Here is a 23,646-nt window from a genome sequence, read left to right as displayed (position 1 = left end):
AATGAATTTCAATTGAGTATTTCACAATTTAATTACATCGTATTTTTCAATAAATTATATCTCAATATTATTATAAACTCTTTTCCTAGCTAAATTCTAAAAGTTGTACTAGCTTAAAAACTTTACAATCTTACGAAATATTACAATACGAAAATTATATTCGTATTTGTATCTTTTGCCTATCGTAAGTATATATATATTTTTATATCGAATATGGATACAGAGGGAGTACACAGTAATCGTCGATTTCAGTTAATTAATTAGCGTAAAATTGTTCTTTAAACTTGATTACAGATGATTTAAGGAAATTACGGTTTTCTTCAAGTGTTAAAATTCAAAATATTACAGTGAGTAATTGCGCAAGAAGAAAATATATTATAAGCTGCTATGCAGTTTGTCTTGAAAGTAAAAATGCATGTTAAAATTTTTTGAATTATTTGTAATGATGATTAGGCATATAAATAACTAAGGAAAATTTTCATGAAATACCCAATTATCTCTATAACTGTATTCTGTATACTTAATTCCTTTTATAAAGGAAAGGCAAATCTACTGCAAATTCTTGCGTGATAAATTCTCTCCTGATTATAATAATAGCCCTATATAAGGTTAGGATAGAATTTTATACAAAATCTATATAAATTCTATACTATTGTATATTTACACGGAAACTTGATTTGGAAAAAAAAAGAGAAACCTAATGGAAATATATGAGCATAAATACCAATGACTTGCTTAAATTATCTCATTAATTTCACTGGTAGAAAGGACATTCTTCTTTTGTACGTGAATTGCATTGAATTTTATAAATTTTATAATTCATTGTTTTATTCAAATACCCTTCGTTTCTTATTTCTCTAGCTTATATAAAAATTTATTATCATTATTACATAGTTTTTAGAAGATATGACATCCTTCATCCGCGAATGCATATCTAAACTATCATTCAGAAACGTCATCCGAATGTACTTAATATTACTATTTAAAGAAACTGATATTTGCAGCAATTTTCACATAAAACAAATCATTATACTAAATTTATGTCCATTAATTTATTCATTAGTAACATCATATACTCAGAGAGAAAATATCAGTTGTAAAATATTTAATATATAATAATTGAAAAGTAATGTGTAATCTGACGAGGATAATAAATACCGAATCATAATACTGTTGAAGATTATCACGAAAAAATATATTTTACAATGTAAAGGCCTTAATAATTTCATCTTATAGACAAATAAATAAATACGACATACACAATGTAATAAAAAGAATAATTGAGTATAGAGTATTTAATTAACAAGCCGTATATTTAATTTAATATATCTGCAGTATAAGTAAAGAATTTTATTATGACAAATATGCAGCCGATAATGATAATGTTACATTACATTTAATTACAAGAAATTTCATTTTATTCTGATATTAGCAAAGACCAAGTTGTAACCAATTTCCGTTCTTTAAAAAATTCAGGTAAATTCTTTGCCATTTTTAATTTAAGATAATGCTTGCAAACTCAAAGTAATTCAATATTCCATATTATGGAATGTCGTGTACCTAAAATATTAAAAAGCTTGATTTTGTACGCTTGATGCGAATTTTCTTGTACAATGAGTGGATCGGTATCGCGCAATTTTCCAATCTCATAATTTAGTTAATCAAGCTTCGCCCGAAATTGTCCTCGACGATAAAAGCGAACACGATTTTATTTTCAATCACAGTTTCATTTGCACTCTCAAAATTCATATGATCTTAATAAGTTTTGCCTCGGGATAGACAAGCATCACGCAGCAATGGAGCAATTTGGGCGATAAGTCAAAATCACGCTATCAGGCATATAATATCAGGCAATCCTTTCTCTCTCTCTCTCTCTCTCTCTCTCTCTCTCTGTCTATCTATCTATCTATCTATCTATCTATCTATCTATCTATCTGAGTGTACGACGATCGTTAGTAGACGCTATTGGGGAGCGCCCAAGAATTTGCAGCAGTCGATCGCAATGTACGCGTAAAGAGACTAATGAAAGCAGCGATGAAGCGTCCGCTTACACTTGCAGTGGCATTCGAACGAGAACGAGGGGAATGGGGTGAGCGGGTGACATCGGGGCCTCAGTGGGGCCGGAGATTTGCAATCTTGTTGTTGCAGTTGTAGCCGGTACCGGGACCGGAGCTCCCGCAATAGTCGTAGTCGTAGACACGCCCTGACGAATCGTAATGGTGCGTTTGCTTTGGCGTTAAACGGTGCTGCTGTTCCCTGTAACGTCAATGATTTTATCAGTATGCGTTCGTTGGTGTATGTTGGTAGGATTTGGTAAATGCTTGGATGTAACTAATCGTTGTATAAAACCTTATCCTCGACTGTAATGACGATGGAGTTGTGCCACCAAGGCAATAACCGAGTTAAATTTATACTCTTCATAATTTTGCCTTTAAATAAACGGAATACTTATTATTTATATTAAAACTCTGCGTTTTTGTTTCCTGTGTGCGTAAGTACGCGTACATGTACATACATGTATTTGAAATTGCTAATATAGTCTAGGAAAAGGAAATGTACCTAATCGATGCCAACCTATTGGCATATCGACATTACTATACATGTACACTTATATGCGCATGCATAAGTACTAAACTTATAAAATACTTTAGTTATTGATTATTTTCACACCCAATACTTTTCTATGATTTCCTTTGATTTCAATTACGGTCGTATTAATGATAATTTTTAAATTATTCAGCTTCAACGATATATCTCAATATCTTTGATTATGTAATGATGCGCCATTATGTTTATTAAAAACTTTATTAATTCTACAATTTCTACAAATTTTAATCAACAATTCAATAAGTAACGACAATTTAAAAACTCTGTAATGAAAAATAATAAAAGTAACGAGTAAAATCATATATTATTCGAAGAAAAAAATAATTAAAATAATAATAGCAATCGGATGCATTTATATTTGAATGTATCGAGTAACGATATATGAAATGTATTCCGAAATTGTAGTCAAATATGTGAAATATATATATATATCATAATCATAAAATACCTATCACTAATAAATAATTCACAAGTCTAAATATCCAATACGGAGATCAAACGCATAAAAGTCGTCCAACCCAAGAGGAATATAAATGGTGAATATGATATGTCTTTATTAATTTTTAATCTCGCGCTATTCAACAAATCAGCAATCCAACACCAATCCCCGCCCCCTCTCCCCATCCCCATCAATATACACAGTCGTCGATTAATCCATTTAATGTCAGAGAGTAGTAATGGTTAATGAATCTTTCGGTTTTTCAGGAATCTCCAAATTTTGGTCCCCAAAGTAGTCCAAAGAAGAGCCATCCGATGGAGATGTTGCGATCGAGGCGCATCTAAGTGACGACCGGGGGCCCGAGGCTGATACTGGCCCATTCCTCCCATCGAGACTCGCGTCCCAGTTCATGGGAATAAGGTTTGTCAATGAAATCTGCCAAGCATAAACCTCGGGGAAATAATACGTGTGTTTCGAACCCGTGCTGATCTGCGAACTCGACCGAAGCCGGCAGTCGCCGGGGTCAGGCGAGCTCGTTACTGTCCGGGAAGTAGTCGCGGACGTCAAGGCAGTTGGCGAGATCGAGGACAATGTGGTGGAGCGAGAGGTGCTCCAGGAGCTCGGCCTCCGGTAGCGGCGGGTGACATCGTGGCCTCTGCTGTCGGCCGCGGAACGAACGATGTAGATGGAGCACCACGTCGCAGAACACGTAGCGCAGCAGGAGGAGCCGTAAGAAGTCGTCGCCGAAGAACTGGAGGACGCTCAGTTCTGTTTGGGCAGGTAAAGAAGGTTTTTGTTTACGCATTATCTTGGCTTTAGGATGAGATTAGAAATATTAGGGATTCGATTAATCATTATTCTCATCGATTAATATGCTCGGGCTACATCTTCATTTGCAGCCTAATAAATTTACGTCAACATATAAATGTAGTTTCATCTTAATTTACTTTTATGGCATATATATATATATATATATATATATATATCTTTTCTTCTCTACGTACAATATAATGACGTAATATTAGTCTGCAGTGATACAAATTAATTTCTACTATGAATTTATAATTGTAAGAATTTTTAGAACAGATTATTAGTCATTTGGAGGTCGAATTATTGATATTGTTGGATTCTCGTTGCCTCATTAAATATCCTTACTTTTTATATATAATTATAAACGACATTTATTTAAATATCTTCATTAATATCACAATGTTTAATCGTAGGTATGAATTATAATGTGTATGAATTATTTGAATATTTCACAACTACATGTAACGATATTTTAACAATGCTTTCTAATTATAGAATTTTCTTTTAATTGATATGTGTGCGCGCGCGCGTGTGTGTTGAAATAATAAAGAACAATTTGGTTTTACATACGGAATAAAATTTATCGCACTCTCGTCATAAGTGATGAAATTATTAGCAAAAAAAAAAAAAATATCTCAAGCCGTTAAAATTTAATTATTAATGATTTTTTGATTGTTCAATATTATGAAAATAATTCCGATAAAGTGCCATTGAATTCTACGCGAGTATGAAGTTTATTTCATTAATTGGCGAGGGTGTGGTATTAATGTTCGAAGGCATGAATAAAGACTATTTATTTACTGTTTTCTCCCACTAAATGAAAAGAGGCTATTCGAGACAATGGATTGGAGATAGAGAAATATTGGCCGAGTAGATACGAGTAAATAAGCTCGTGGATGAAAAAATCGAAGAGCCGCCTTTGCTTATGCATACACGTAAACGTACCGTAGCTTGGCTCGTTTGAAAAATCCCTTTCGATAGACTCGGAGAAACGAAAACAGCTTACTATACTACCTACCTATGCACGTACGTGTGCCTGTAGGCGTGAAATGCTCGACCGGGCAATATTCGTTCAAAGCCTCCGCTTTAAGAAACAAATCAATAAATAGCGTAGGTATGCATAGCCGATAAGCAGCGAACCGCACGTGTAGCACCGAGGCGCACATTCAAATTCGGCGTTCGATCGGCCGTTGTATAGACTGAGGCGCGCTCACGGCTAAAACAATGTGTTCATTCCGACATTTTTCTCCCATTTCTGACAATTGGAGCGGCCCTAAGCTTTTGTGATGAATTAATTAATACTTCCAATGTATACGATATAAATACCTTCCCGCCCACGTTGCGATAACGTACATATTTGAGTCGAGTTTTTATATTGCGCACCCAACACTTTGCTAAATAATATAAGCGACGTTTGGACAAAGATGTAAGCTATTTATAGCTGCTAATCGATAATATTAGCGTTGGTTATTTTTATGTTTTACAATTTTCGACTGCGGCAATAAGTCTTTGAATTTTAATTTTGCCCTTTGCGTTATATTACAGCAGCTTTTCGCGATATTCCCAATTGCTTGTACAGGAATTGTAAACTTAAACAAACACTCGCACATGCATAGCGAATTCTACATATATATATATATATATAAATGGATTGATTTTTAAATTAATTACAATAATATCGATGACATTCAAATTTCCATTTAAGTTTAGTATTTACTTATTTTACCCGGGGCTTTACGTATTTTAGTAAAAAAAATTGCATTGCGGAATATTGCGGTGTCAGCGCTTGAGCCATCTGCCATAATATTTCGATGCACATCGTTTTACACACGAAATCCGTACTTTAAAATGATAAGCTTAAATCTATAAGGCATGTATTTTATCCTCATAATTTTCCAAAATAGATAAAAGTTATTTTTAGATATTTCAAGAAATTTCATCTCAATTACAGCCTATTGCGCGTACGTGGAGAAAGTTAAAATGTTCAAATTACGTTGGAAAATTTTTGTTAAAAAATAAAGCAAAATTCTTATGAAATATATCGATAGCTATTTAATATTTAAAATCGTTGTACATCACGGTATTACATTACGTCTATATAATGTTTTCTAAAATCATGATAATGCATTGAAAGATTATTAAAAAAAAAAAAAAAAAAAAAATTTACAACATTAATAGCAGATTAATTTTCACATAAATTTATTTAATTTTTTCAATAAAATATCATTTATATAGATTATATTTATTATGATTTTACGTTATAATTAAAATGTACTGCATTATAATAATAGAGGAGATTTGTGATTATATTATAAAAAGAGAGGAGATGTGTGTATATATATATATATATATATATATATATATATATATATATATATATATATATATATCTTATAGATTTAAGCTTGTTTTTCCAAAATTATTCAGAATTTTAACCAAAGACTTAAAATTTTTTTTTAAATGTATATATATATATTAAAATAACATACTTTGACAATTAGTTAATTTTTTTCACTTTTATAAGCAGTATGTTTTATAAATTATACCTTTTCTCTATTTTTTCCGCTCTTTCAGGCAAATGTAAGAAGTAATTTTAATGAATCCTTGAATTTTGAACGTAATTAATGAATCCATGATATATTTCAGATTTCCTTGGTAATTTATAAAGATAGCGATACGAAATTTTTATTTGCAATTACGATAATTTTTAATAAAAAGTTAAATATTTAATAATTGTTTACATGTAGTGCTAAGAAATTGTTTGTACTTTGAACGAATATGAAGCTTGCGTGAGTTTTTAAAACCATCCATAGTAAATATTTACCAGCACAATACAGTTATCGATCAAATAAGAAGCTTCGTAAAAATATATATTAGAGAAACACATTTACTAGAATAATTCAAAGAAATATCAATAATAGTGTTCGCTCCATTATTTAATCCATACCTTACCGCTGTCCTTATTGTATTTACCAAATAAAGAAATAATTGAAGTGACGTTACTCTCGACCAACCGCCGGCTTAGTCCATAAAACACCAAGCAATATAAAGCAATTTGTTGTAAAAAATTGAAATTAAGATAAAATGTAGAATTAAAATTCAAAGTTTTCGTGTCGCGTGTCCTTATTCGCGTATCACGATAAACACGTTTAGGTCAGGATAGTAAAATGTGAAATTCCAACAGCAACAACAAAAAAAAAAAAAAAAAAAAAAAAAAAAAAAAAAAGAACAGTAAAGCAAAGAAAAGAAAGGAAAAAAAGTAAATACACTTGGGATTATATAGGGAAGCTTGGTACTGTATTTCCATATTACTACCCCTCCGACGTAATGCATTAAATCCATTCGCATGATTAAGTTTCAGCGCGAGCAAGATAAAATGCGGTAAAATCCGCATTTACTATTCCTTGTTAAAAGCCGAGTTGGTGAGGGAGGGAGAGAGGGAGAGGGTGGGGGGGGGGGGGGAGAGAGGCGTGTACGAGACCACGTGTGTAGTACCGTAACGGCAGTGGCAGGATAAATGCGATCGCCGATAAAATCGAGTTTGAAGTTATTACCGCATCGTGATCTGAGGACAAGTTGGCTGGCCTCGATGAGGAACTGCTCGACGTAGCGCTCGCATCGCTCCCAGTGCTGAATCGGCAGGCTGGCCACGTTGCATATAAGGCAGAAGGCGGCTAACGGCGAGTGGAGAAAGAGGGTGAAGAGGCCGCCCTCGTTTCTCAGCTCCCTGAGGCCGGCGGGCGTGTCCTGGGGCGACATTAGAACCATCAGTGGCTGGCCGAAATAGCGCGGTATCTGCTGGAACACGAAGCTGTTGTCCGAGTCGACGACCACGAAGAAGGGCTTGCGCGTAAACGGGTAGAGGTCCCCCGGGTAGAGACACTCCGGCTCCTTATCGCCCTGGAGCCGCTGCTTGCCGTGCTCGAGTTTCGAGGAGGTCGAGACGCCCCCGAGGTCGTAGCCCACTGAAACGGATTAGGGGTGCATCAGTGCGCACCGCTTTCTATGGACTTGCATTGCGCGTCGCTCAAACCCTTTCATTATTGTACCTCTCTTTTTACGAACCTGCCAACCCTCCTACCTCTATGCTTATATCCTTAATTAGCCGCCTACGCATTCTTGAGTTAAATGAATAATGTGCTGGTAAAAACAAAAGTAAATGAATAAATGACGAAAGAAAGATAAACGCTTGTAGTTTTAGTATTGTCCACCTTATTTTATTTTCCGTATTATTCTCAATTTTCAAGAGTACAAATCTTCGGATTTCGCACTTCAAAGGTCCGCCATATTCTTTGCAATTATTATAATCAGAGAACTTTCAAGAAAAGATTCGTTTTTGCTATTTTACTTTCTTGACGTGAGATACTTTGGCTGGGTGGCAAAAATCGATGAAAAATTATTCACTGCTTGCTGTCGTTAGAATATTACCGATAATGAGCAAACGCATTGAACGAGAATACAAGCTTTTGATGTTACATTACATTGACATTATGTATAGTTATTAATACTGAATTTTTATGAGTTCACCCGAAATTTCTCTATAATAAATAAATTTCTTCTCATTTAATTACTTATAAACACTATATGTTATAGTGCGTTCAATTGTATAAATTTTTATTATATATAAGTATGAAGAACACGACGCGTATTCACAATAATTAAATGCAACTTTTACATTCTTTTAATTAAAACTTTAAAAACATTTTAAACATCTTTACGCATATAATCAATAGAATAAATAAAATTCTATTTAAATTCTTATTACAAAACATTTATAAAGTTTTTTCTCTTTCTATTCGACATGTATATTCATAATATCACTTTTTTCACAATGAAATAAAAAATTTTTAACTTCAATTATGTGTATAATAGCAAACGAATTAACTTGAAATATCATTTACGTTATAATAATTTAAGATAAAATGTTACTCATAATCAGCATATCCTTTTTTACAATATATATATATATATATATATATATATATATATATATATATATATAAATTCATACAAAATAATAAAAAGATATGGATAAATTAAAATTTAATGTCTCATTTTACTGTGTAAGCAAGCATATATTCTTCTCATTCGTATGATTAAAGCATAATTCTAGCTATGACATTAATACAATTTATAATGGACTATACGAAGAGAAAAAATTATGTTTTTTTCCTAAATGGCATAATATATAGTATCTATGAAACTAAAAATTTAAAAACCGTAAGTAATGTAATAACTGCACTTAGGATAATTCAATGAAAATTTATTAATTATACTTAATGAATTATTAACGTTTTGAAGTGAAAACGAGGTTTTTATTTAATTTGTATTTATTTAATACAAATTCATCAATCATATTCAATGTAAAGAATAAAATTTATAATAATTCTAATTTATTGAAAAAAAAATTTTACTATTAATAGATTTATAATCCAAACTACTTAATATTACCATTTATTATCTTAGACTTATGGTGTCTAAGAATTTTTAGAAGCTGATTAAAACATATTTCAGAAATTGTTAAATACAATCAATTTTATAAAAGCATATATAACTAATTACTCGTTGAATGCATTACCGTAGGTACAAGCAGTTAATTAATTAACTAATCATCAAATACATTATAATCTATTACATTATATAAATAATATTTTATACATAATAAATAAAACATTATATATTAAATGTTAATTTTTATATTTCTAAATGTGAACAGATATTCTTGAAAAGAATATATGCTTCGAATGAGTTTCATCGACTGAATTCGTATTTGCTGGACTCATACGAGTTACGTGGCATATCATGCATACAAATTTAAATTCATATTATAAAATTAATGTGAATTAATTTCATTTATTATTTTTAATTTAAGTAATATGCAAAGGCTATCAATTATATAATATAGAATCTTATATGATATGATTTTTTTGTTCTAAAATAACAGTACACGAAGCTCAGAATATTTGTATATCAAGACATAACCAGTTAAAGTTATATTATTTTTTAATTTCAAGAATATAGCATTGATAATATAATTATATCGATTACTTAATTTATATTATATTGCTAATAAATTTACTATTTTAAAAAAACTTTAAATAAATTCAAATGCTACTCGAATATTATAAGTAGTAATTATTTTCACATAAGAATTAAATAATACATCAGCATAGAAATAATGTGCTATTGAACTTATTTAAGTGGATTGGTATTTTATATAAATAAATTATCTATTACAATGTCTCAGAAATTCAGAATATTTTGAAAATTGATATAATTACGTGTATTAAAAACGTAAATAAATTTCTAAATGTAAATAAATACATTTATTATTTATCATGATTTTTTTATTGTAATTTTAAAAGTAATCAAAGACAATTACAATTATAATTATTATGATTTTATGTATATTGAAGAACAATTAGACTGTATTTTGACGTACTTTATATTGATTTTCGTCTATCAAATTATTTAATACGAATGAAAACATCAAAGTTAAAAATTATTCGTAATAAAAAAATGAATATAAACTGTTTAATTAATCTTTATTCTCTCATATATATTCACAATTGTAATGTTTAATTATTTATACGAAAGTTGTCATTATTTTATATTTTGAAATAATTTCATCGTACTTTAATCGTAACAATCTTATGATGTATAAGTACTTAATGATTTTCTCAAAAATATGTAACATAAAATAGTGAAAGATAATATTTTAAATTAAAATTATTTCATAATGTATTCGTAAAGTACGTTAAATACGTTCTAAAAATGTTTCAACTTTCAAATGTCTACTAATAGTTTTAACCTACTCTTTCTAACACGTGACTTAATTATTTCTTATATTAAGCTGATTAATTTGTGTTAAAATTTTTCTCATTTTTTTCTTAATATATAACTACTTATTTCTATAATATATTTAGGATGAATTGAATATATTAGTCGATGATTTAATTTAAAAATATTTCACGTAATATAATCTGAATAATCATCGGAATGAAGCTTCGCGTTATTGGTAAAATTATCACTTGCGAAGAAATCGCAATAATAAGATATTTACAATAAAAATTTTATATCATTCATTTGTAAGGGAAAATACATCTAATAGAAAGAAACATTCATAAATATAATCATAATTCAGATAAGATATTGATCGGCAGCATCTTTTTTTACTATTACTCAACACAAGTCTTTAAAATTAAGAAATATAATATTTTCTTCAACAACTTCGATATTACGAAATCGAAAACTCTACGATTTTAAGCGGATATTAAAATAAAATATGAACAAATCACGAAAGCTGTATTGTATTTAAACGCTGCAAAGTAGATATGTAATCTGCAAAGTTCCTAAACTCTGCAACTTATAATCCTGATCCTTTGGAGTACAGCCTATCTCTTATGTCGATAGGAAAGTTTGTAAAATCATGTCAAGAGGAGGTGCGAAAAAAAGGAGAACAAGAGAAAAATGGAATGCTCGGCTCACCGTAAATCATTGTAAAAGGTTTGGTCGGCATTCAAGCGAGTAAAGAACGAAGCCCTTTTATAAATATGATAAATGCGATAAACAATGCGCGTACACTTGCATGTCCTAATACGTTCGTATATGCCAGCCTTGACAGACGTTGGTAATTACGTGATCAGCGAGACCGATAAACAATGATATTAGTACGGGTGAATTAGAGAAGACGCTCAAACTGATTCCATGGCCATATGTTTGTGCGTTGACATAGTAAGTGCATGCCGCGATTACCAGTGATCTCATAAATTCTAAAACGAACATATCCTAGTTATTGACAAGAACATACAAAGACAATTACAATCGTGCTTATTGAAACGTTAGCCAAGTTATTTAGATTTCGCAGTAGTATTATTGACATCTATTGTCTATCGTATTAAAATACATTATGACTGTGTGCTACTTATTTTTATGAAATTATAATAAATTCTACAGTGCGTTAGAGTAATGAACTTACTTTGATTTGCAAAATATTAAGGATGATGGAATATACGTGAGCACGTTAACTAACTTACTCCATAATTAAATTTCTTTGCTCAATCATTACTGCAATATATATTATTCCTATGCGTCTAATACAAATGATTCGCTCGCATATTCGTATATCACAATTGTCCATTCATTCCCGAACCATTAAATCGTACTATAGATTGAAAATTCGCAAATTTGTCATTATTATATTTAATATCAATTTGTAAAATATCAATACAGAGAGAATATATGCTGATTCGAAAGCTCAGTATGTAATCACTTGAAGAAAACTGAAAAGAACATAACGTAATGAGAATAAATGCTTGGCACTCGATATCGGAAGAATGACAAAATAGGTCAAAAGTTTTAGTCGTATATTTTAATTGTCAACTCATAATTTGGAAAAACCCTTGTACCAAAGATTTAGCTAATAATTCTTAAATAGAACATATACGTTTCAAATGCAGATACAAAATATTATTAAGCATTTGAAGTATTAAAAAAACTATATATATATATATATATATATATATATATATATAATAATTTGATTCATTGATATCTGGAAGGAATATGCATTTATATTTATTAATATATGTAGGTAATGTGTATTAAGTAATAAATTTATAAATAAATAAATGGACATGAAAATACAGTTATACAAGTTCTAAATTTGTATCCCCACCTAAGAAGTATCTAAAAATAATAAAAAATTTTACGAAATATTATATTATCATATCTAAACACCCAATACCATTCTAAAACTATATAATTCTCTGAAATATGCAAACGTTTGCAAAGTTAATAAAATGGCATTGAAATTACCTTAAACTTTTCTTATTTTTATGCATTTGTTCACTCTCGTAATGATTAAATTCAATAAAAGAGAAAGATTATTTAATTTTAAAATTATCCGGGAATGTTAATAATATATGTATAAATTGATGCAATGAACATTTTTATATAATTATATTATATTAAATGCGAGAAAAGTGTAGGTATTTTAAGGAATAATCATTATTATTTGGCGATAAATAACTTTTTATCCCTAAATATGCCATTAGCTATAAAATGAATTTCAATATATTTCGAATATTTTTAAATTCCATTAATTTGTATTTCAAAATATTCAAAATTATTAATACGAAATACATATATATAGATGTCGACTTTTTAAATTATTATTTAGCGACTATAGTTTAATCCCTTAAGCATAATTATACTCTATTATATAAGCAGCCTTTATGAAATTAAAACGAAGTTAAAGAACATGCCAACAAAATTTCTGTTCCATTAAATAAATATACAGAAAAATATTTTCTACGTATCAGAAAATTGTGGACGATTCTTCAAAACTAATTTACTACGTGCAATTTTGTCACGAATAAATTTAGAAATAGACGAGAGAGCAGTTCATGCATGTATATTTCTTTATTCGTAATCTGTAGAAACTACTTTAATTTGTTATTTGGTAATAGTTGAAAAAAAAAACAAAATAAACAAAAAAAACAAAACAAAACAAAACAAAACAAAACAAAAACAGAACGAAAAAATGAATAAAAGTTCCCGTATAAACATTATAATAATAAAGATTCCCTAAAAAATTTATGCCAAATATCAAAATAAAATAATGAATCATTGATATGTAAGAAAAGTGACTTTTCACAAGAACTATCGTCTTATCAATATGCCAGCATTATAAATTTGTATTTCGCATAAAATAGAATATATGAATTGTAATTTTTCTCCAGTGATTAATGATCTCCATTTCAAAATGCGTAAAATAACTGGCAAACTACCATCCAACTCTCTCCCTTCATTTTTGCTCTTTTATTTTCTTTCTCTATGTTTTATTCGTATTTTCTTTTTTTTTTTTTTTTTTTTTATTTATTCCTAAGAAAGGCAAATAGTAAAAAGCTTAGCTCCGAGTCCCAAGAACAAGGCCAAAAGCAACTCATTCCTTGAACGCTTGGAGCGTCCGATTTCGAAAATGAAAATAGAGTGATCTTGCGTATCGCTTAAGCTAACGAGCATTTGGGTCACTCGGCAATGCTACTGCAGCCCTCGGAAATCAAAAGCGCAAAGTAGCTCGCTTACGCTACTTAGTTTGGCAAAGAGAGAGAGAGAGAGAGAGAGGGAGAGAGAGAGAGACGTGGGAAGGCATGCAGTTCGGTCTGAACTCACTTTCCTCGGGCCGTTTGACGGTGGAGAAGCAGCCGTCCGCCGACATGTAGAGTAGCAGTACACCGTTGGGTGGGAGCTCGTTGAAGCCGCTCGAGAGGAAGATCTGCACTTGATTGTACGTCGGATTGAAGAGGATGTACTTGTGAGGATTGTCGCGTCGGGAGGCCCCGTTCTCGGACGGGTAAGGCCCCGGCCTGAACGGCATCCGGTCTCCCGATGAACCGTCGTGCAGGTGGTTCGGGTCGTCCTGGCACTCGCGCTCCAGGGTCTGCAGCATCCTGAACATGTCTATCGACATCTCGCTGAACTTGACCTGAAAGCCACGCAACGTCTGGCTGTGTTTCGTCGATGCGATATGTTGGCTATTTGGTAACAATGGACTACTGTGTACAAACACGCTCAGTGAGAGAAAATCCCTTTACGTAATTGTGGTGGAAAGATGAAGAGGGCAAGAAGTACATTAAAATGCACTCGTGCCTTTCAAAATATTAAGTAAATACAATTATGCAAATAATTATTCGTAACATAATCAAATTGGGGTTGGATGAAGCATGCAGCGTACATTTATTACGTTTACTCTGGATACTTAATTATAAATTATTATTTCACTTATTTACAATTAGTTACAATTATTTCAATGTTTAATATTGATTATGTTGCATTGCGGTTCATATTGGTATTTATTTATTTAACTACAAGTCATACCGATTGATTTTGCATTTGCATTTACAAACAGGAGGCAATTAATTATTGATTATTGTTGAATTGCACATATGAAGTTATTTATTATTCTCGTGTAATAAAATTATTGCTACAATTTAAATAGCAGCGTACGAAAATGTATTAATAATTATCAATATTCATATTTAAAAAAAAAAGAAGAAAGTAATAATAATAATAATGATAATAATAATAATAATAATAATAATAATAATAATAATAATAATAATAATGATGATAATAATAATAATAATAATAATAATAATAATAATAATAAAAGAAAAGATAAAGGAATAGAAAAACTACAATGTAGAAACGATCTTATCTTATCTTGTAATTCCTTGTATTGTTCATTACTATCAATTATTCGTATTATCCAAAGTATATTTATATCTCATATTTGGAAGAAACCAATAAATAAGTTATTGGTAAAGAAAATATGGGCGACGATTGTCTTACATAAATATGTAATAGTAGTTGAAAGTGCTACGTATGCCAACGCAATTACCCAATTTCAGTAGAAACTAGAGTCTACGAATAATTTTAATACAATAATGATGAAAGCTATTTAATGTATCTTAAATCGACAATAATCATACACTGCAATTGTCAATTTATTCTAAGTACATAGAGCCATTAGCATATAAAAATAATTAAGATTTTTCGTCTTAAACGATCGTTACTAGTGCATACGGGGATTTAAAAAAACTTGTTCGTTATCGACTTAAATCGTTGCTCATGGGAAAGTGGAAAGAGGTGTTGTGCAATGCATTTCAATCAATAATTCATAAAAATTGCTCCAATGTCCAAAATTAGAGTTAAGCAGTGTTAAGATTCGATAGGAAAAATGAAAAGAAAAAAAAAAGAAAAAAATTCGAGCGAATCGCTGAAAGATTTGGATTGCGAAAGAGCCGTCATGCATGCTAACTAAACCGGGTCACGCGCACATAATTAAGGAATCTAGAGACGACACCTGCTTGGCGCAATTGCCGACAATGAGGATCTCCTGGAGGGAGAGGCACATGGGTGTCGAACGCTCGACCGGTGGTGAGGTGAGGGGTCCAAGCCTATGGGGCAGAACGACGGGGACGTTGGAGTCAGCTCGCAGGACCGCGACCGCGGAGTCCGCCTTGACGAAGGCCTTGAGCTCGTCGAGCACGTGGGTCCAGTCGACGTGGTCGTCCGGCTCGTACGCGCTATTATAGTCCGCTATCTGGGCCTCCAGGTCTTGCACCAAGTCCCGCACCACGTTCATCTTGTTGAGGAGCAGGCAGACGACGATGAAACGGGCGTAGTACCTGCGCAATGGATTTGCATTCGTGCCATTTTCCATCAGCTCGTGGTTCGATAGCAAACGACACCAATGGACTTTGTCGTAGTGACGCTCGTCGCTTTTAATTTCACAGTTTTCTTTATTATTATTCGAACGTTCGATGAGAATTTCATTCATACGCTCGATTTTCATTTATATTCTTTATGCGGCACAGAGGGATAAAGGAGGCCTTTCATTATCTTATGTAAATAAGTTTTGAGCATGCGTATCGTTTACGCAAATTTTTTTACACTCACTAAATTCCAATGCAATTATTTTATCTAATATTGATTAATTATTGGCATCACGAATTGAAAATAAAAAAATTATTAAAGCTATTTGAGTGAATTCTTATAAACCATTGATTCGTTTCACGCTCGAAAACATTGTAATTGCCATGAACATTTAGAGCGATTATTATTCTCCGTTAAATTTGTAAATGAAATTTCGATAAAAATAATCAACAACAAAGGTTGGCTTCCTATCAGAGTCCTTGAGAATAATATAAAGGGCCGAGAGTAGTAGAGAGCATAGAAGATAGTTTGTGCAATAATCCCCGATATAATTGTATCGATTATTTTTAGATGATAAGTAATTTTGAATACAAATAATGCTTCTCGCTGGCGTAATTAAACTCTTCATGGATGCATAAAGAAAAAGCTAAATCAGTGTTATAATGGCTCCTACATTAATCAATAAGTGAGATAAAAAATTAGAATAAAACTACTACTATATATAATATAATCGGAATAGATATTAAGGTAAAATGAGAAAAATTCTTTAAACAAGCCACGATTAATATAATACTTGGTTCATAACTAACCTCGTGATAATATTGTATTCCCTACTGTTGCATTTCACTTCATTGCCAGTAAATAAAATTTTAAATTCTCAGATGCTGCAGATTTTTTCCAGGAAAGCATCTTCTTTCATTCTCGGCACGTAAATCCCGTAATAACGACATGATCATACCTGAGCTTCTTCACCATCAAGTCACTCCTGTCCTCCTTGGCGGCCCGACTGTAGTACGCTCTCGTGTGTATCGCCCCGTAGAAAGAATACGCCTCGTGGAGGTAGCTCGTCTCGCTCGTCTTCTGGTAGTACTGATAGTACAGTTGCCCGATTTTACTTGCAATCTCGCCGATCTGCCAGCGCTTTAAGCCGTACTTGTTGTCGAGGATGGCCCTATAAAGCATGGGTTCGCGAATTTTCTCAATCGAGATATTGAAATAGGAAGGAATTGCCGGCAAGAGGCAGCCGGAGTTAGGATCATTTGTCCGAGCTGATTGCCTCTGCGGTTAATCGTTGGCCAAACGTCGATGTATCGGCTAAGGGCTAAATGACCAAATGGCGGGAATATAACCGAGCGAACGAGTTATTATCAGATTGGTGTTACCATTATATTTATTACGTCTCCCATTAAATGCATAAAATTCAAATGGTAGTCTGCTTAAGCGATTTTTTTATATTACCTTTGAATATTCATACCTCCCGACCTTATTTTATAATAGGTCCTACACTGCACTACTTGATGATTTCTAGAAGGAGTCGAGATATGCCAATTCATCACTTGATCCAGCAGCCTACAAGAATCTTGTTTAAAGCTTTTCCCTCCTTATCCGACATTTTTGCCAAGTTTCTCGAGTCAAGGAGACGATGCACTTGAAAATTTAAGCCGAGCATATTCCTCCTCTATACATTTTAGCCATATAATTATGTCAAACGATATTTAATTCTTAAAAAGTGTAAAAGTGAATATTTTATTTATTAATCTAAAAGTATCTGTAATGGTAAATTTTGTTTTATTGACTAGGGATTTTGACGCAATGTATCCAATAGTTTGGAATATGAGTAATTAAAATAAAATTTTCAACGAGTATTTATTAGTTTTATAAATATTTTCTTCTCTAATTGCTATTTCGTCTAAAGTATCGAAACCCTACAACCACAACTATTTATAAATTTTTTATTAAAATATTTCCAAACACACACACACACACACACACACACACACACACATATATATATATATATATATATATATATATACTCTTCCTTGGTAACAATGATTTTTATATAATAAAAAATTCAATTTTAAAAATCATTATTTCAGATATTTGGGCTATCGAAATTTTTTTAAAAAAGTCGCTAATTTCCCGGCATCCAGATATTTCATACCTTACATATTTAAAGTCAAAAGTATTTTAATAATAATCTACTTTGAGCATGGGATCGAATTAAGTATCCATAAACAATGACTCGACAAACTCTTGATAGAGTATCTAACTTCCTTCCTCAATACTTGATGAGAATTTTAAGTGTTTTCTTATTCGAAAAGCGAGTGAGAACAAAAAATTTTCGAAAAACAAGGGCGTAGGGGGGAAAAAGTGTCTCGGTAACATCCATCCAGTGCTTAACTTCCCTCCTCATTTCCGATGGATGAGCGAAGAAAGAAGAAGAAGAAGAAGAAGAAGAAGAAGAAGAAGAAGAAGAAGAAGAAGAGGAAGAGGAAGAGGAAGAAGAAGAAGCAGAAGAAGATGCAGAAAAGGATGAGGAGGAGGAGGACGACGAGGAGAAAGAGGCCGATGCCCGGAGAATCAATCTTCGAAATCTTAGACGGAAAGTAAGCCGCGTCATCCGCATGCGTCTTGACTTAAAGGGGAGCGCGAATGCGCGTGGGAGTATGTCGACGGCCGCCAATATAACGCGACTTCATTAGCCATTCAGACTGTGTCTTTAGCTGATGTTGCGTACCCTAACAATTTTTACAGTCTTCAGTCTTTTCTCCCTTTCTTTTTACATTTTTCAAGAAGGCGAAGGCTAATCCGGTAAATTTACGAGTGACAGGGATCCGCGTGATATTCGAGTTGGATCGTGTGGTAGCGATTTTTTATCCCTTCTATGGAAGATGAGAGTCCAGATGCTTTTTTTTTCTTTTTTTTTTTATAAAGTACGTTTTTTGAAGTATTATATTCACGAGCCCGACCATGTCAAAGTAGGTATTAAAATTTTTAATAATAATGCTTTGAAATGAGAAACTATTTAGAGGTAGTGAACATTGTTATTAAAACTCTTAATAAAGAGGCTTTTAAACTAATAAGTACAATTACGTTAACCACAGAGTTAAACAACTTATATTAAGTGAGCAACCACTTTTTTTCTACATCTTCATTTTACTACGGAAATAATTTTACATATCAAATTTTATTCAAATTTTATACACTTGAAAATAATTGGAAAATAAAATAGCATTAGATTATTTTTTCTCAACTTCTTTTGTATTGTACACAGAGCATATGATCATTAATATTAATTTTCCTCTATTTAATGGATATGCAAAGTTTAAATCTATTTCTTTAGTCCGTAATTAATACTAATTATTTCATACGACTTTTTGTTAAAGTAGATAGAATTAAAATTCTGTTAGCTTATGTTAAATAGGTTAAAAAAAAAATTGATTTGTATTTAAAGAAAATCAATGACTGATAAACATCATTCAATTGCCAATTCAATACAAATAACAGTATAAAAAGTTAAATATATAAAGAAAATAATATGAGGCTGTCTTATATTTCCTAAAGAAGAATCAATGAATGATTGAATAACATTATATAAACAATATATGTATAGCATAAACAAATTTTTTTTATATAATAAATTATTTCAGGTTATAATTATTTTCAAGTAGTATATTCAAAATAAGGAGATACGTTAAATTATATATACATATATATATATATATATATATATATATATATCAACAAATAATACTAAAACTATTTAGTGATAATAAGTGGAACGCATTAAATAATTATTAATTACGATTAACCCATAAAAATAAACTTAGAAATATTGAAATTAATCGTTCATTTGAAATGATTAATATGAAATTAATAAAGTTTTACTCAAAAAAGTAACTAAAGCTTAAATCATTTCGAGATTTAAAGAAAAAAATAATTGTAAGATAAAAGCAATTTCAAATTCTTCATACTAATTAAACGTACCATATTTATAATAATATAATTATTATAAAAACGAAAGACTATTTTAAAATCTTTTAAAAATTGTGAATAAATGCATATTGAAATAATGAATAATGTGGGAATTAAGTGATTATAAAAACATAGTTTCATTGTTGAAGTTGCTAATTAAAATTATTTAAGTAGTAGTGACTTATTTCACGTCATCCAGTAAATTCAAACAATTATTATCTTTTTTTTGTTTTGTATTGATCTGTTTTAGAGCTTCATAACCTATTTTTATTCACTTCTTTTACTGATAATAAAATTAAAAAACCTAGATTAATCGTGGTTTAATTATCCAATAATAAAAATAATTGGAACAACTTGTATTTAAAATCATCACTGCAGTTAGTCGACAAAATCGATGTTTCGTTTTTTTTTTTTATCAAAAGTCATGGTTCCCATAGAGATTAAAATATTCAAACAAACAAAAAAGTTCTTAAGTTCCTCAAAGTGTAATTTCAGGTATTATATCAATTTTAAATCTGGAAAGCGTAAAATAAGTCTTGGTAATAGCAGAGAAATTTAAAACGCGTCGTCTCAAAATTGCATTTTTGTATTTTTTCCATATTCTTAGACATGATTGTATAAAAAACTATTTAACGCATTGACTTAAATTAAAATTGATTCTAAAACATCTTAAAGAGTGGTTCAACATAGAAGAAGAAATTCATAAAATGTTTAAAAAATAATTTCTATCGCATGAGGTATTTGAAATGCTTCCATCAATATTGTAACTTTCTTTTTTAATTCAATATTATTATAATTTTATAACGTATGGCTTGTCAATTGCCACGAGAAATTTATTAGACCAAAATAATTAAAAATTTTTTTTCGATTTTTTCATGGTGAAGGGCTTGACTGAAATCGGTTTGACTGAAAATTTAAATATATTGGAATATCACTGCGCTGTATTCAAAAACTCCAAACTTTATCATTTTGTACAAATTTTGTACAAAATTTTTTTTTTCTTTACTTCTTTAAATATTTACATGCCTTTATCAAACTTAAACTTCAACACAATTTTTTAGCTTCAATTTCTTCAATCTTACTATTATAATATGTTTTTACATTAAAATGAATTATGGTTTAAAAATTTTAAGTACTAATATATAATGGAGAAAATATAATAAATATATATCGATTTGATCAAATCAATCTTAGTTTAAACATAAGAAAATTATATACTATTTATGTATAAATTAGAATTTATTTTAGAAGAGATCAATGAATAGAGATTTGAAAATTGAATAATTTGTGAAAGAAGAAGGTGAATTTGTGGAAGATTTATATCCAAAATTATAAAGGAACCATCATATGTACATCATAATTATGTTAGTAAAAAAGTTTGAATGCATGTTATATTCAAGATAGATTTCACTTTTATAATTAATATTAATATATTAATCATTAATTAAAAATGTATTATAAAATATATATTGGGAAAAATGTGTATTTACACCATACATACACACATCCACGTGTACGCATGAGCATGTACACATGTACACGTGTATTCTCATGTATACGTATATTTAAACGAAAATATATATTATTTTTCAATATATTATGCATAGATTATCGTAATTTGGTCTTTTTTTAGTACTGTCATGAAATTAAAATAGATATAAAAATCTTTCCCACTACTCATAATAAATGATGTATAACATAAAATCCTTAACTAAAACATAAAATTGTTCACACTTAATGAACATTTACTTTTACCACGAATAACATGTTAATTCAAGGTCCTTATTATCGTTCAGTACAACTGTAATTATACCGTTGCAGGTAATTCAATAATAATATCCATAATAATAATAATAATAATATAAACAGTATATATTTTTTCTGCCAGTTAGAATTTACTTATAAATTTATATTTCTCTTGCAACCGTGATTTCAAAGCATTTAGTTTATCAATAAATGACTAATACCCCAAATTGCCGAATCGTATAATTTATAATTATAACAATAATTTATAAATAAAATGAATTCGCGTAGTTGAGCCAAAAATTCATTGGACTCTTATATTCTGATTATGTGGATGCAGTGGTGTAAAACTTGTGGCCACTGGGATTCGGGTGAAGGGCGCGGAAAGTAGCGGAGATGCCAAAGAGCGGAATCTCGAGAGTCCGAGAAAGGAAGGAAAGTGAGAAAAAGAAAGATGAATGCATTAAAAGCGGAATTCGTGCAGTGTAGTTAAGCAGCACAGCAGCCCTTTAAATTTCGAGAGGTCAGAGTGAACGTGGAACAGTCGGTGCGCGTTCTATGGGCTTCCAAACTTTAAATACGGGTTGGGAAAATTTCAAGATGGCCCTAGCATGAGATGGTGCAAAATTATCTTTATCTTTTAAAAGAAGTCCTGTAAATTCTATTATGATATGTGTGGATTTATTTGCTTCTTGCAAAATACGCTATTCATTTAATTGTAGCTAACTACGAGGGTTTAACGAGGACATTTACAAAACAAGATATCACATATAGAGGAAGTTGACTGGGATCTTTCAGCTCTAATTAAATACTTAAGAATATAATTATAATTTTAAGCTTATAATTTTTTTTTTTTTTTGATTTTTTTTTTTTTTAGGAATTTATTTACTTTATTTATTAATTAGGATTGCAGTCGTCATGTCAGAATTGACTTGCATGTAAAATCGGTTAAATTTATCAATTAACATGTACGACTATATTAATTTCAAATAGATGATTTATGAATATACAATTTAATCTTGTTGAAAATTTGATGGAAAAGTAATTAATTATTATTGACTAATAATAATAATATTATTGCCATTATGATTATTGTTATTATGATTATTGTTATTAAATTTACAGCTATTGTTAGATAATTAAGCGGTTCATTAATTTGTCATGTGTTTGATTTTTAAAAAAATCCTCAAAATTTTAAATATACGCATTTGACAGATGAAAATATTGTTTATATCCATTGATTTTTCAAATTATTAGTCAACTATTAGTATTTTAAACTACTAAATTTTATCATAACAATTTGATGAATAATTTATATAAATAAATGAAAAGCTTCGAATTGTTATCATCGCTGATATTACTAACCACGTCGCGGATCTGCCCTTAACACATAATGAAATGACGAAAAAGCAATATTTTAAAATAAATGATAGCCTGCAAGATATTTTTAAAATCTGATAATTTTGTAAAAGATTTTATTCTCCTTTTCACCGTAGCCCTATCTCTGCCTCTTTTCTCTCACAGTTACAATTCCTGGAATTCACATTTAATATTATCGATGGCTTTTATTCTTTTATGGGATACAACAAGAAGCAGACCAATACACGTTGCAATAAATATAAAGAAATTTTTCAGTTAACTCGAATGGTATGACATATAAATAATAGCGCGTGTTGCTTCAGTGCTTATGTTATTTTGAAGTGAATTAAACGTTGGTGGAAATCGCTTTAATGGAAGTTAAATAGAAGGTATGCAATCTGCATAATATATTAGGTTTCATAACTGTCTTTTATTATCTCTTTTACATTGCCTCTCTTTCTCTCTCTCTCTCTCTCTCTCTCTCTCTC

The 23,646-nt window shown here is 30.6% G+C and overlaps 1 protein-coding gene across 1 annotated transcript in view; it reads right to left on the bottom strand.

The window, feature by feature from the left end:
• Positions 1 to 1,941: 1,941 nt before the first annotated feature.
• The window catches only part of LOC105363632 (protein SCAI), a 22,656-nt gene continuing 951 nt past the window's right edge, over positions 1,942 to 23,646 (bottom strand). The window contains exons 2-7 of the mRNA XM_011501377.1: positions 17,037 to 17,249; positions 15,726 to 16,050; positions 14,033 to 14,345; positions 7,411 to 7,821; positions 3,526 to 3,814; positions 1,942 to 2,256 (exon numbers count right to left, since the gene is read on the bottom strand). Of these exons, the coding sequence (XP_011499679.1) occupies positions 3,570 to 3,814; positions 7,411 to 7,821; positions 14,033 to 14,345; positions 15,726 to 16,050; positions 17,037 to 17,249 (1,507 nt within the window). The 3' untranslated portion in view covers positions 1,942 to 2,256; positions 3,526 to 3,569. The remainder of the gene's footprint in view (positions 2,257 to 3,525; positions 3,815 to 7,410; positions 7,822 to 14,032; positions 14,346 to 15,725; positions 16,051 to 17,036; positions 17,250 to 23,646) is intronic.

This window comes from Ceratosolen solmsi, unplaced genomic scaffold (assembly GCF_000503995.2).
Source record: "Ceratosolen solmsi marchali unplaced genomic scaffold, CerSol_1.0 scaffold3, whole genome shotgun sequence".
Classification (NCBI taxonomy): Eukaryota; Metazoa; Arthropoda; class Insecta; order Hymenoptera; family Agaonidae; genus Ceratosolen; species Ceratosolen solmsi.
The sequence above is the reverse complement of the archived record's forward strand: the minus strand, read 5'-3'. Positions and strand labels throughout refer to the sequence as shown.